At 34.6% G+C, this 15,458-nt stretch overlaps 5 protein-coding genes across 5 annotated transcripts; 3 read left to right on the top strand and 2 right to left on the bottom strand.

Moving 5' to 3' along the window:
• Positions 1-178: 178 nt before the first annotated feature.
• Positions 179-1,407, bottom strand: AT5G51610 (Ribosomal protein L11 family protein; the record flags this gene model as incomplete). The annotated part of the gene is made up of 4 exons (NM_124540.1): positions 179-390; positions 654-717; positions 1,057-1,112; positions 1,191-1,407. 4 exons carry the CDS (start codon positions 1,405-1,407, stop codon positions 179-181), a joined length of 549 nt encoding a protein of 182 aa, NP_199974.1.
• A 1,039-nt stretch (positions 1,408-2,446) lies between these two features.
• PLE (Microtubule associated protein (MAP65/ASE1) family protein) lies at positions 2,447-6,205 on the top strand. Its single transcript, NM_124539.4, has 12 exons — positions 2,447-2,759; positions 2,888-2,975; positions 3,076-3,282; positions 3,365-3,616; positions 3,719-3,928; positions 4,011-4,166; positions 4,245-4,556; positions 4,632-4,719; positions 4,813-4,886; positions 4,974-5,048; positions 5,150-5,366; positions 5,463-6,205. The coding sequence occupies exons 2-12, from the start codon at positions 2,904-2,906 to the stop codon at positions 5,921-5,923; spliced, it is 2,124 nt and encodes a 707-aa protein (NP_199973.1). The 5' UTR covers positions 2,447-2,759; positions 2,888-2,903; the 3' UTR covers positions 5,924-6,205.
• Positions 6,206-7,574: 1,369 nt separating this feature from the next.
• On the top strand, positions 7,575-10,474 carry AT5G51590 (AT hook motif DNA-binding family protein). The gene is made up of 5 exons (NM_124538.4): positions 7,575-8,550; positions 9,002-9,072; positions 9,240-9,371; positions 9,456-9,617; positions 9,723-10,474. Exons 1-5 carry the CDS (start codon positions 8,055-8,057, stop codon positions 10,119-10,121), a joined length of 1,260 nt encoding a protein of 419 aa, NP_199972.1. The 5' UTR covers positions 7,575-8,054; the 3' UTR covers positions 10,122-10,474.
• Positions 10,475-13,584: 3,110 nt separating this feature from the next.
• Positions 13,585-14,542, top strand: AT5G51580 (uncharacterized protein; the record flags this gene model as incomplete). The annotated part of the gene is made up of 1 exon (NM_124537.3): positions 13,585-14,542. The coding sequence occupies exon 1, from the start codon at positions 13,823-13,825 to the stop codon at positions 14,540-14,542; it is 720 nt and encodes a 239-aa protein (NP_199971.1). The 5' UTR covers positions 13,585-13,822.
• Positions 13,636-14,427, bottom strand: AT5G51585 (uncharacterized protein; the record flags this gene model as incomplete). Its single annotated transcript, NM_001344942.1, has 2 exons — positions 13,636-13,650; positions 13,732-14,427. 2 exons carry the CDS (start codon positions 14,425-14,427, stop codon positions 13,636-13,638), a joined length of 711 nt encoding a protein of 236 aa, NP_001332232.1.
• Positions 14,543-15,458: the final 916 nt, after the last annotated feature.

Here is a 15,458-nt window from a genome sequence, read left to right as displayed (position 1 = left end):
CGATCCTAAATGGATTGTTCTGTTTTTTTTTCATCTGGGCCCATTTTTTAAAAAAAACCCAACATAGAAACCCACTAAAAACCCTTGCTGGATTTGGCAACAAGACGGTTAAGGGTTTGTCAATTACATTGTATCAATTTCATAATCATATTATCAAAAACAACCCCATGTTAGGCTTTTACAACAAAGCTACTTTGTTTTTAGGTTCAAGAATAGGAGGGTCAATGTCTATCCCCATGTTACCCGCAGTTCCTGCAATGGTTCTCATAGTGGATACAATTGTTGTGCAATTCAGCTCAGGCAGCTTTACTTCTGCAATTTTGCGCACTTGGTCTATTGTTATCATCCCAACTTTAATTTGCTTTGGATCTTTTGATCCCTTCTTAACACCTATTTTCACAAGTCAATAAAGTCAAACATCACAAAACTCCAAAGAAGTGAAAATGAATGTAAATAAAACACACGTGATTTTCTTGTCAATTGTTTTTGTTCCACACTTTATACATATAGTTTTAGAAGGGACACAAGTAATATTGATCTAGCAAAACTCAAATTATGTATGCAGCTGAAAATTTCTATTATTAAATTAAATACACATTCATTGGGTCATGGACTCATGGTACACAATTAGGGTTGGACAAAAGAAGAGTTACCTGCAGCCTTAAGCAACAAAAACGAAGTAGGAGGGGTCTTGAGGATAAAAGTGAAGCTCTGGTCCTGAAACCACACATGTAACTCTATGAAGTATGAAACAACAAAACATCAATTATATATATATATGAATAGTACGTAACAAAATTCAAAAGCGGCTCTATACAAAAACCCATCCACTGATGGCAAATTTACTCTTCTCTAGTTAAGAATTTACATCGGATATAAAGATTGAAGTAGTGTAAAGATTAGGGTAGAAAAAAAAACCCAACATCGTAGATTGTGATTACGACAGGAATTATATCACCGAGTTTATCAAGCGGTTCGGGCATTGTACTCCTTGCAGAAACGCTTAGCCATTTGTTTGTCTTCACTGTCTCCCCTCGAAGCAAACGCCGGATTTACCGGCGGCGCCAAAGTTGCTTTTCCGGCCCATACATTCATTTTTACAATTCCAACCACTGTGAAAATACACACAAACTCGCTCAGTAACACGAACAAGGTTTATAAGGAAACGGACGTCAGAGAAACGATTTTACCTTTTTTGGTTTTGCCTCTAAGTTTCGACGGAGCCGTGGCGCCGGCGATAACGGTGAGAGATCTCGGGGTTGAGGAGAGAAGTGGGGACTGTCTGTTTGCAAGAAACTGAAAGGAAAGATTTGTTTTGGAGGTTAAGTTAGCCGAAATAGAATGTGAGAGAGGATGATGCAGAGAAGAGGTGCAGCTGCAAAGGTGTGATAGAGAAGAAGACGCCATTGATTCACAGTGAAACAAGCAAGAAGGGGAAAGTAGAATACTGAGTTGTTTTGTAATAAGTAACTTTCCAAAAGTAATTTAATTTACTCATACAAAAATAGAAAATTTGGACGATATAGCAGTTTTCCAGTTTTTCAAAAACAGTAATTAAACATATGACCAAAGGAAAACCAAACTGCCCATAGTAATTGTTGCCTGGGTGAATTGGATTAGACAGAACTTGATGGGACGGTGTTGCAGTAAATTTTTAAAAAGTTACACTCTTCCCTACACAAAACCGCGGCAACATATAACTTTCCCCTCAAAAAAAGAAAAAATGATTACTCAAATGTTCGACACTTGGGATTAACAGATGTAGTGATGTATTATAAAGCAGATTATTTTTTTTTTTAGTATAAATCAATCACATATGTCGTTTGTAAAATTATAAAGCAGATTATTTATAAACCTGATGTAGTGATGAGATCAAATACTTCTTCATTCGACAGAGATGTTTATGCTTATTGAATCATCGGATTATGAGATTCTTTAAATGTTTCAAATTATTTGTAACTCGCCAGACGCATACTGTATATCAGTATATGCATGTAATTTCCCGTCTATGTTCGATTATTTTGGTTCAATATATAATCATACCACGCCCAAACCAAAACTAAATTTTGAATTCCATATATTAAACCAATTAGTTACCTTAATCATATATTCTTCATCAGAGTAGGATTTCTAAGGAACATTTAATCATATATTAAACCGATCTCTGTTAGATTGACTACACTGATCATTGACAAACAGAGAAAGTCTGGTTTGGATAGGCGTGGTATGACTACTACACCGAAATAATTAAAATTAGACCGGTTCAGACCAAAGATCGGCTTAACACAATTTATGCTAGATTTTCGTTTTTGAGATCTGAACCGTTCATAGGGAATAAGAATATCTCAACGGTAGGGATCTATTCGTCTACTGTAAGCACGATGCACTGGATTCTAAAGCCTTAAATCAGATTTTTGAAATTCAAAAGTTCGAAAAAGTAAAAGCCCAAATATACAAAAATAGTTTGAGCTGGTTGGGGTAACGGACGAAATTCCCAATCTCATCATCATCATCTCTCTCTCTACCCAAAACCTTTTACTTCTTCGTAACGGCTCTATTTCTCTTCTCTCTTCTCTCCACACACAGAAATATCTCGATCTAGGTTTCTAAAATTGGATTCTCTATCTCAAACGCTAATCGAAGAGTTTTCTCTGAATCGTTTTCTTAAATCTAATCTCGCGAAGTTTCAGTGACAGATTCAATCAAACTTCAAAATCATCATCAGTTCTGGAAAATTTACGAGAAATCTCCCGTTTCAGGCAAGTTTTCTCTCAATTTGTTGCTTCGCAATGTCAAAATCAATCATATAGGCTTTCAATCAATTGCTTCGAATTTAGCTTCTAATTTTGAGAATGACATAGTTAGGGTTTCGTTTTCCCTGTTACAGGCTTAAGCATTTCGAAATGGCAAGTGTTCAAAAAGATCCGATTCTTCAAGTAGAGACAACTTGTGGATCTCTTTTATTCGAACTCCAGGTTATTGGCAGATTAAGAGTCTTTCTATATATGATACTGTTTCTATTTTTGTGTGTGAAGTGTTTAGAGATCTTCTTTGGTTTGTTTTGTGCAAAATTAGATTATTTGGGATGAAGTTGGAGAAACAGAAACTGATAGAGATCAAATGTTGCTTGAGCTTGAACGTGAATGTTTGGAAGTTTATAGAAGAAAAGTTGATCAAGCTAATCGATGTAGAGCTCAGCTTAGACAAGCAATAGCTGATGCTGAAGCACAATTAGCTGCAATTTGTTCTGCTATGGGAGAGCGTCCTGTGCATATTAGACAGGTAATTCTTCATTATGAGTAATTTGATATGGACTTATGGTTATGCAATTTTCGAGCTTAAGATATTTATTTGTATGTGTTAGTCTGATCAAAGCGTTGGGAGCTTGAAGCAAGAGCTTGGGAGGATTCTTCCTGAACTGGAAGAGATGCAAAAGAGGAAAGTTGAAAGAAGAAACCAGTTCATTGTTGTCATGGAGCAAATAGATAGTATTACTAATGATATTAAAGGTCAAGGAGAACTTGTTCATTCCGAACCTCTTATCGATGAGACTAACTTGTCTATGAGAAAGCTTGAAGAGTTACACTGCCAGCTGCAAGTACTTCAGAAGGAGAAGGTGAAATTTGATTTGTACTTGAATATTTTGCTTCTTTGTTTTTGTTTGGTTATTCCGACCATTATATTGTATTTACTCCTTTTGTGGTGTTGTTTCTCTCAGATTGATCGTGTGGAGACGATTCGGAAGCACCTGTGTACTCTGTATTCCCATTGTTCAGTACTTGGAATGGATTTTAATGAGGTTGTTGGCCAAGTGAATCCCACATTGAGTGATCCAGAAGGACCAAGAAGTTTAAGTGATCATACAATTGAGAAATTGGGGGCTGCAGTTCAGAAGCTGATGGAGGTCAAGATACAGAGAATGCAGAGGGTAAGTGATATATTACTCTGACGAGTTATGTAGAATTTTCTTTGCTGTTGTTACTCATTGTTGCTTATTGAATTTGATGCAGCTTCAAGATCTAGCAACAACCATGTTGGAGCTCTGGAATTTGATGGATACACCCATAGAAGAGCAGCAAGAGTATCAGCATATTACCTGCAATATAGCTGCATCAGAACATGAAATAACTGAAGCCAATAGTCTCTCTGAAGACTTCATTAAATACGTAAGCTGTGGCGATTTTTCATGTTTACACTGTTCTATACATGACCATGCTTATAACTTATGGTTCATAACATGACAGGTTGAGGCAGAAGTTGTCCGATTGGACGAGGTAAAAGCAAGCAAAATGAAAGAACTTGTGTTGAAGAAAAGGTCAGAACTAGAGGAGATATGTAGGAAAACCCACTTGTTGCCAGTGTCAGACAGTGCTATAGATCAGACTATCGTGGCGATAGAATCTGGTATTGTGGATGCTACAATGGTCCTGGAGCATCTTGAGCAACATATATCTAAGATCAAAGAGGAAGCACTAAGCCGAAAAGAGATACTTGAAAGGGTTGAGAAATGGTTATCTGCCTGCGATGAAGAAAGTTGGCTTGAAGAATACAACAGGGTTAGAGTCAGAATCACAAAATCTTTTTAAATTTAAATAAGCTTGTTACATATTCTGAGATTTTTCACTCTTCAGGATGATAACCGATACAATGCTGGGCGTGGAGCTCATCTTACTCTCAAGCGCGCTGAAAAAGCTCGTAATCTTGTTACCAAGCTCCCAGGTAAGTTGCTCTTTGTTATCAATAAATTATGTGTTTATGATGCTCTGAATAGAGATTATAAAGGTAGTATTCTTTTCATGTTTATTCATGCAGGTATGGTTGAAGCACTGGCCTCGAAGACAATAGTTTGGGAACAAGAAAACGGGATTGAATTTCTCTATGATGGTGTATGAATTCTCAATATCTCTATTGGTTTTCCGTTTTAGTTGAGTATCTATTATTTCATGGCTGACCATTTTTTTTTCTGTGTCTAGATCCGTCTCCTTTCTATGCTTGAGGAGTATAACATACTCAGGCAGGAAAGAGAAGAAGAACACCGTCGGCAACGGGTACGTATAAGTCCTCTATTTATTGTTTCCAGAAACTTTTGACCCAATATCATCTTCCTAATCCAACTCTATGTGATGCAACTTTTTTCTACATATTAAAGGATCAGAAAAAGCTTCAAGGACAGCTCATAGCAGAACAAGAGGCACTTTACGGGTCCAAACCCAGCCCATCTAAACCCCTTGGTGGTAAAAAGGCTCCAAGAATGTCGACCGGTGGTGCATCTAACAGAAGACTTTCCTTAGGAGCAGCAATGCATCAGACTCCTAAGCCTAACAAGAAAGCAGATCACCGACATAATGATGGAGCTTTATCAAATGGTAACTAAGTCTCTTAATCAAATGTAAATCATTGGTTATCATCATAGTATGAATAGATTTCCTAATTGCATTGGCAAATGAATCTTATTCCTGCAGGAAGAAGAGGGCTTGACATTGCAGGACTACCCTCAAGGAAACAATCAATGAATCCTTCTGAAATGTTGCAATCCCCATTAGTTCGCAAACCGTTTTCCCCCATATCGACCACGGTGGTTGCATCAAAGGCCAACATAGCAACAACAACAACACAACAACTTCCGAAAAACAACGCAGTGAATGAGATCTCATCATTTGCAACTCCTATCAAGAACAACAACATTCTCAGGAACTTGGAAGAAGAGAAGATGATGACTATGATGATGCAAACACCGAAAAATGTTGCTGCAATGATTCCAATCCCGTCGACACCAGCAACAGTCTCTGTCCCAATGCACACCGCACCAACACCATTCACCAACAATGCAAGATTGATGTCTGAAAAGCCTGAAGTTGTTGAGTACTCGTTTGAGGAACGAAGACTCGCCTTCATGCTACAGTCTGAATGTCGTTTGGTTTGATCATCAATCCGTTGGATTCAACTTAAGTTCTTTTATTTGTAAAACTCAAATTGAATGTGGTTTGGTTTGTAAAAGGTCAATTATATGATTGGCTTTTTTTTTTTTTTTTGAGTAATCATTTTTACACGTATGGTTTATTCTGAGACTGACAAGAAAAAAAAAAACATTTCGTGAAGTGTAGCTCAGTAGCTGTAGTGGGAAACTAGTCAACCTAATCTGTATTGACCACTTCACATTATTATTCGAAAATTCCGCAACATATTATTACCTGACTTGTCATAACTTGTTTCTGGCTATATTCGTGTATTCAAAAAATTATTTGCTTGTGAGTTGAGGTCAATATTTCACAATTTTCTATTTTAATTTACTGGTGGATTGACCACTTTTTCGTCTCCATGTATGACTTCAAAATAGCTTGGGGTTACTAATGATTTTACCACTTTGGATAATCAACTTCCATCGATTTGTATCCATCATGAATTAATTTCAGAGATCTATGAGGTCTTATTTGACGACATATGCAACATAATAAAATAGAAAGGGGTCGGTCAAATGTAGATATAGTTAGAAATCTTAAGAAATATTTTATAGAGTATAGAAAATATTTTATAGATATAATGTAAATATTTTAAATTTAGGAAATATATAATTCTTTAGGTTTTATAGAGTAAGAAATCTTTTTTAAAAAGTTTTCTATAGGTTATAATAGATTTATCTCTTGAAAATTTTCTGATGTTACAAGTCAAAATTACTAGTCGGAAAGGAGATTTGTACGGGACGAAGAGTGTTGTTTGAAATTTGAATATTATAGGCTCACAAGTCACAATTCACAAATGGGAGATTTTGAAACCTAATATGTTGTTTGTAAAATTAATCTTTTGCTTCTAGAATGGAAATCAGAACTCTCTAAATAGATACATTCCCTAACCAGAGTTTTTAAATTGATATTATGTATAGTCGTGTGATCTAGAAGACCCACTATAACTTACTTTAGACAATGATAAAACAACTGAACTATTTTGTGCGATTTGTATGTTTTTGGTATCAAGTTTAAAAAAAAAAACTTAATCACCCCAACAACAATCGTGATATATAGGTCCATCCTGAAGATCTATAACCTAATCCACCCTAAAAACAAACTTGTAGACTTTATTTGCGGGAATTAGACATCCTAATGAAAAAATTTGGATAACTTTGGTACGGAGTCATTACCACCACTCCTAATGTCAGGGATTAGGGACAAAGAAGATTTTGTACTTGGTCTTTGGGAGGCTAAATTGGTCAACGTTTTGGTTATAGTCAACGTGGATAGACTGAAAAAGAAAAGAGTGATAATATTAGGTGACAGAAATATCTTAAATCTTTTTCTTATTTTTCATTTTGAATAGTGTGGAACATCTCAAAAATCAAGTCCAACTGCATATAATTAAAAATTTGCCTCTACTTATTTTATTAAATTACTTAAAAACTTTAGCTGTATCCCAAACTCCAAGACTTTTGTTAGGAAAGGAGTGTAAATTTTTGAATTTTCTAATTAAGCCATTATTACAATATTTTAGAATTACACTTTTCTCGTTTCTCTCTCCTTTTTTTTTTTGATTTTTTCCTTTTAATAAAACAACCTTTTATTTTATTTCTATAAAATCAAATTGTAATAATGTAATAAAATCCGCTCCTTTGATTTTTTTTATATTTTCTATATTTATTTATTTTCTCTTTCCCATTCTCCTCAAAACCCTAATTTCTCACATCTGTAAAGAAAAATTCTCCCTAAACTTAACCCTCCTGTAGAAAAAAAAAAAAACCCTGGTAATTATGAGTGTTTTAGGAGAAATTCTTCTGAAATTAAGATTCCGCCATGGAAGCTTTTGATCTTTCTCTTCACTAGTTTTACTTAATTTTCAACACACAATAACAAAAACAAAAAAATCTCTTTGCCCCTTTTCTCTGAATCTTACGTCCTCTGGATCTTTCTTCTCTCTCTCTCTCTCTTGTCTATACTTTAAGTGTCTGTCTGAAGAAGCTTGAATCTGTCGTGATCATCAAGATTCAAGTTCTGTCTTTTTGAGTCTTTTTCTTCTACTTCTATTGAGTTTCTCTTCCTTAATTGTCGGAATCAGAATCTTTTCAGATGGAGGAGAGAGAAGGAACTAACATCAACAACATCCCAACCAGTTTTGGTCTGAAACAACATGAAACTCCTCTTCCTCCTCCTGGTTACCCACCACGGTCTGAAAACCCTAATCTTTTTCCGGTGGGTCAATCCAGCACTTCCTCCGCCGCCGCCGCGGTGAAACCTTCTGAGAATGTTGCTCCTCCTTTTAGCTTAACAATGCCGGTGGAGAATTCTTCTTCTGAGTTGAAGAAGAAGAGAGGGAGACCAAGAAAGTATAACCCTGACGGCTCACTCGCTGTGACTCTCTCTCCTATGCCTATCTCATCCTCCGTTCCGTTGACGTCGGAGTTTGGTTCTCGGAAACGAGGAAGAGGTCGAGGAAGAGGCAGAGGAAGAGGACGAGGACGTGGACAAGGACAAGGAAGCAGAGAGCCCAATAACAACAACAACGACAACAATTGGCTCAAGAATCCTCAGATGTTCGAATTTAACAACAACACTCCTACTTCTGGTAATGTCTTTTTCTCCTTTCCTGTTCGAATTTAGGAATCTCTGTGTGTGTACATTGGCCTCTCTGTATAAGAATCAATAGATAGCTTTTAATAGATCTATTTGACTTGCAAAAATTTTGGAATAAGGACAAAGGTTTTGTCTTATAAAGCTAGTGAATGTTACTGTCCAGTAAACTGGAGGATTCTGTGTGAAAAAAGAGTTGAATTTAAAGGAAAAGTCCCAGAAGAAGAAGGCAATTTAGGGAAACTAGTTCGGATTCTTTGATGATAGTGACATAAGCAGTGTGATTAAGAGTATATATATCGAGGAATCTGTAGGCTTTGGTCTTATTACTTAAGGATTTAACTTGAACTCTTTACTGTTTTGGTTTTAGCAATTTGTTAGTTTTCTTGATCAGATTTCGTTTGTTTTATCTGTTAAGCTTGATTCATTTGATGATTAATTTGCAGGTGGAGGAGGACCTGCTGAAATTGTCAGTCCAAGTTTTACACCTCATGTGCTCACAGTAAATGCCGGTGAGGTATGTTTTCGATAATTCTATCTACTTGTGATTTATTTACTGAATTATTTGTGAGTATAAAGTCAGTTTAGCGACCTTAATAGGAACATACTATGATTAACCAAGCTCATTATTCTTGACTAAGTCCACAAGATCTCTAACTATTTTTGGCCCACTGAATCTAACAGGATGTGACAATGAAGATAATGACATTCTCTCAACAAGGCTCGCGTGCTATTTGTATTCTTTCAGCGAACGGTCCCATATCCAATGTTACACTTCGTCAATCTATGACATCTGGTGGTACTCTCACTTATGAGGTTTGCTCTCTCTCTTCACTCTCTCTTAGATTCTTTCTAATCTTTTTTCTTTTTTACTAAATTTAGTCTACAATTTGTGGTCAGGGTCATTTTGAGATTCTTTCTTTGACGGGTTCGTTTATACCAAGCGAGAGTGGAGGAACCCGAAGCAGAGCTGGTGGGATGAGTGTCTCTCTTGCAGGACAAGATGGTCGTGTCTTTGGTGGTGGACTTGCTGGTCTCTTTATTGCCGCTGGTCCTGTTCAGGTAATAACTTAGACCATGAGGTGTTGTGTTGATCTCTTTAATGGACTCGTGTTTTTGTATCGTTTTAAGCATTGTGGTTTTGAATACGATATGTATATTGTTCAGGTAATGGTAGGGAGTTTTATAGCGGGTCAGGAGGAATCGCAGCAGCAGCAGCAGCAGATAAAGAAGCAAAGAAGGGAAAGACTCGGGATCCCGACAACAACACAAGCTTCTAATATCTCATTCGGTGGCTCAGCGGAAGATCCTAAGGCTAGATACGGGCTCAACAAGCCTGTTGTTATTCAGCCACCACCGGTGTCTGCACCACCTGTGTCCTTTTCGCATGAACCAAGTACTAACACCGTCCATGGTTACTATGCAAATAACACAGCTAACCATATCAAGGATCTCTTCTCTTCCCTCCCTGGAGAAGATAGGGAAGAAGATGAGGATGATTTAGAAGGTGAAGATGATGAAGAATTCGGAGGCCATAGCGAATCTGACACCGAGGTTCCAAGCTGATGATCGATGGAAAGAATCCGACATATATGTGTTATGAATCTTGAGTTGTTTTATTTCGGTGTCTTCAGATTTTTTTAGAGCGTAATGGTATTTTTTTTCTTTCAGATTGTTAGTTGTTAAAGTCTTAAACAGAGATATTTCACTAAAAGTTAGGGTTTACTAGAGGATGTAATCTTTAGGGTTCTTTGACTTGTGTCTTTCTTTTAATCCTCAGATGGTTGTTGTAGGCTTGTAGCCAATCTTAGTGTGTGTTCAAACTCTCTCCTTCAATCAAACTCCCCAATGACTTCATTTTGAAATTCGACTGAATTTTATTGATTCATCTTTTATAGCATCTATCTACATAGTACATTTGTACAACTATCACATTCGTAAGTACGTGTTCATGGAATTTGACATATTAACGTTTATCATGTATCTACGTTACTTTAGACCAACTAGGTAGTTCAGTAGTTGTATTCGAGCAGTTATAAATACCTAATGGTACCAGATACTTTTATCTCCAAGTTAAGGGGTGGCAGACTCCGTCTTTGATCTCAACGCCGATATAAGACATGTATTTTACAAGGATACGTCTATATGATATTCCTTTTGAAGGATTAACTTTTTCAACGTTTCTATTTAGATCTGATTGATATGGATATCTTAAGAATAAGAAATCTAGATTGGAATATACTCACCTCGTCAACGACAATTCCGTTTGGAATAGTAAACAACATATTTTTTCGTTTATTTAGTTTTCAAAATTTATATGACCATAAAAGGTAAAAAATGTATTTTAGGATTCATGATTAAATTTTGTTGTCTTTCCTATTGTAACTAACACCTGTGAATTTCGAAAACTATATAAACAGAAAATATGTTGTTAAAGATCGTTTATTGTTAGTTAGTAGCGTTTTAAAAAAACTCATTCACTAGATCATACAATTTATTTATGTATGTGTTGAGATCTCTGTAATGGGTTTTTCTCAGATTTAAGTTGTTTTCTTAAACGGAGATCTCTCACTATAATCTTAGGGTTTATTATAGGGTGTAATCTTTAGGGTTCTTTCACTTGTTTGTTTTTTTTGTATCCCAAGTGGTTGTTGAAGAAGTGCAAAACTTTAGTGTGTTCTAACTCCTTTCTTCAATCAACTCTTCCAATCTTCAATTTAAAAACTCAACTAAATTTTATTGAATCGTCTTTATATCCAGAATTTTACAACTACTCGATTTATAACCATGTGTTCATTGAAGTGACGTATTTACATTATTATGCAATTATGCTACTCTAAAGTTTAAACGCACTAGTAGTTGTATTCAAGTAGTTAGAAATACATCATGGTTCCATATCTAACAGTTTTGTAGTTTATACTAATATATGTAGCTTCTACTTTCTTTTTTTCACTTGTAAATATTTCAGAAAATGAATATTAAAATTACATTCTTAAATCTTTAATCGAAATTTACCAAACAATATAAACATAAAATATGGTCGATATAATTTGTCTGATTTAGCATAAAGACTTTCCCCTTTTGGATTCTCATGATTTTCTAGTTAATTCACTCAGTAGAGGTTTATGTGTTCGATTTTTAAGTTTTATCTTATCGTCTTGTATTTTTGTTTTTTTCTGTATGTTATTTTCTTTTGGGCTCTTATCTTTAGAGATATCATTATTATCCGTCGACTTATCTTACCGGAGATATTAACTATTTCCACTAATTGTTGTATCCTTCGAAGTTTTATTAATAATACTGTAGACAGAAACAAAATTAAACTTCATAGTAATAGTAGTGTAAATGATATGAATCAGAATTATTATTTTATTTTAAAAAATAAAAAATAAATAACGAATAGATTCAAAAAATCCCAAGAAAATGCATCTATTTTGTTTATGAGGTTCCCAAAAATTGTCATTCGCATGATAAATAAACAAATTTTATTTTTATGAATTAGAAAATGACTTCTTAAAGAGAACTTGCAATTTTAATTGAACAATTAATAATGTTGGTTTGGATACCGTCCTTGGTGTGTTTTCAAACTCTCTCTTTAAATGACTTCATTTTGAAACCCAACTGATTTTTTTTAATTCGTATTTATAGAATCTATCTACATTCGACAACTATCCGATTCATTACAAAGTGTTCATTGAACTGACATTAACATTATGCTACTTTTAAATACACTAGTGGTTGTATTCAACTAGTTATAAATACATTATGGTGCCAGGTATTTTTGTTAGTTTATGTTTACTATTTTCCTACCCTTGTAAATATTTCAGCAAACGAAATTTTTGAATCAAAATTTAGCAAACAAACTAAAAATGTGATTTGGAATAATTTCGTTGTATTTATTTTCTATTAATATCCTATTAAGTATATAGAAACTATATAACTTTGCATTTAAAAAGTGATAGAATTTGTATTAAAAACTTAAAATAGTTCAAACCATCATGGTCATCTCTGTTTTAAATTATTTGGCGTGACACATTTTTTCTCAAATCGCAAGCTTTTAGACATTTGATCTATATATCTGAATTTAAATTAGACTTCTGGTGATGGAATATTCTTTCTCTAAATAGAGTGTTGTACTCAAATTTGGTTTGTTAAGCAAGTGAATGAAAAATTGTGTAGGCTACTATTTTGCTAATTCTTGGACTCTATGAATTTCGTGAAAGCTCATTTACATAGTGGCTGACAATGATATAAGTCAGAATCAATACAAAAGAAGAGAAAACTAAATTATGGTTCATAAAACAATATTTAAAAATCACAAAAAAATCTACAAACCTCCAAAATTTGGCATTCGCATAATAAATAACAGAATTAGTTTTTACCAAATCAAGAATGACTTGTATAAAGAGAAGTTGCAATTTCAAGTAAACAACTAAAAAATGTAGGATATCGTCCTTAGTTGGCAAGTGTTTAAAATCATCTGTATAAATCCAATTTGGTCTAAGACATCATATCATCCTTGTCGGATTTATTCATATGTTAGCTATGTTTTTTTAATTGACTTATGGATTTGATGAACTAGAAAGATGCCTTTTTCTCTATGTCGAACAAACCATATATTAAATTGTAAATTTTCACCAACCAAACTAAATTGCATCTACACAAGATTACGCAACTCATGATCATGCATATAGTATTAAAACTTTTAACGTGAATCGTTTCTTTTTGGTTGGATGCTAGAAGTTTAGGCGTATTTTAATTCTATTTTATTGGAGGAGTATGGCTGCAAATTATCCACATGTACGAAATCCTTGTTGAATCGGATCAGAAAATATATGATATGTTTTCTAACTTGATTTTATGTGTTGATTTCAGTGTCGTTTTGCATTTGTTCGTTAGTAACGTTGTTTGAACTTAATTTGAAGGTAAAATTCTCTTTTAATAATAACAAATTTAACTATGATTTGATTTAATCTGGTTTCGATACAAATTTAGTTAATTTAATTCATAAGAAGAGAATTACTATTATGTCGTCACTTAGTCACTAATATGGACTCGTGTTTCTTCTCATTCATACTTTTTACTTAGAGCATTTCTTCCATAAGTATAAACAAAACTTGGATTAGTATAAGCGATAATTACTCTTAGTGTTTTCTGATTTCCATTGAGTATTTACTTTACGAATAAATTCTTCAACTCGTCTACGAAGCACACACTCCATTTCGCTCTCATTCTCTTCCAAGCTCCCTTTCTCATCATTCTTTGCAATGTCTGAACCGGGTTCCAAACCGGGTTTGGAGGTCAACGCTTTCTCCGAACCGGCGGGTTTGGAGGAGAGACTAGACTTAGATATCAGCCCTGGTTCTTGTAAACCGGTATTAGATGTGAGATTCGACTTAGATATCAGCCCCGGTTCTTGTAAACCTGGATTAGATGTGAGATTCTTCGACTTAGAGATCAAAACAGATTTCTCAAAACCGGGTTTGGACAAGAGAACCGGTTTCGATTTCAAACCCAATTTCTCAAAACCGGGTTTGGACAAGAGAACCGGCATAGAAGTCAACAGGGATTTCTCAAAATCGGGTTTGGAAGAGATAGTCGACTCTGAAATCCTCACGGTATTCTCAAAACCGGGTTTAGATTGGAGAACAGAGTCAGATATCATCATGGAATTCTCAAAACCGGGTTTAGAGGAGAGAACCGAGTCAGAAAACATCACGGATTTCTGCAAACCAGGATTTGGCGTGTCTTGGGAACCCGGTTTAGAGTTGCCCATGAGGATCAAGATGATGATGAAGTTGCAGAAAAGGAACATGAATAAAGAATTGGAAGTAGTCTTGTTGACAAGCTCCATAAGAGAATCTATCATCATCTTCTTTAATCAGAAAAATAGAGAAATAGAGAGAAGAGAGAAAGTGAGAAAGAAGAAGAAGGAGAAGAAAGATAGTTTGTGCGAAAGAGACGGGTTTGTGAGACCTTTAAATTGAGGATGAGAGACTTCTAAGACAAGTTCGATGATGACAAAGACTGCTGAATAAAGTAGTTGGAATCTGATTGTTTAATGACAAAATTTAAACAAGTGATTAGTATTAACTCCTTGCCAGCTAAGTTGTAATAAGTCTTTCTAACAACTAAGTGTTTTAATACACATGGGGTCTTTGTTAATTCAAGTATTTTATTACTCTACATTGTAAATATATATATACTTGGACTATGAAACCTTTTGACAGGGACAGAGGATCTCTCTAATAGTAAAGCATTTGTGATTTGTGAATAAATTTTGTTTTTATTCATAGGTTTCAACTTTCAACAATGAATTTACAATTGTTCATTACACAAGATGATTGTTAATTATAGAATGATGTTTTGTTGACATGCTACATTTATAAAATGTTTAACAAAAACTTATGGGTTTTTTTTATATAAAAATATATATAATTTGAAAACATAATATTGTATGAAAAATTGGGTTATCAACATTTAACCTATACAAAAAAGAAAGACTCCTAAGTACATCAAGTAATTCATTGCTAAAGGCCCTCTATAATAAGATGTGAACTTATAAACAATATTAATGATCTATTTGATGTAACGTAGATATTTGAAAATGGTTGTCATGATCAAGAGAAAATGGCTGTGTTGGAGAGACTCTAAGGCAAACAAAAGGTCATTATACCTCAAAAGAAGCAGCTGGTTTAAGCTAAAACATGCTAGTATTTGAAAATTTAAGAACAGGTTTGAGATTTAATGAAAAAGAATCTACTCTAATCCTTAAAAATATATAAACACTAACACTAACATCCAGAAAAATGGTTAGAGATCAACGAGTGTTTCCCGGTGTGGTTTCTTTAAGAGTACAAGCTTTGATCCAATCTTTCGATGGTGGTGTAAGGTACGACCCCC

The sequence above is a fragment of the Arabidopsis thaliana genome, chromosome 5 (genome assembly GCF_000001735.4).
Source record: "Arabidopsis thaliana chromosome 5, partial sequence".
Lineage (NCBI taxonomy): Eukaryota > Viridiplantae > Streptophyta > Magnoliopsida > Brassicales > Brassicaceae > Arabidopsis > Arabidopsis thaliana.
This window is presented reverse-complemented; position numbering and strand designations above follow the sequence as displayed.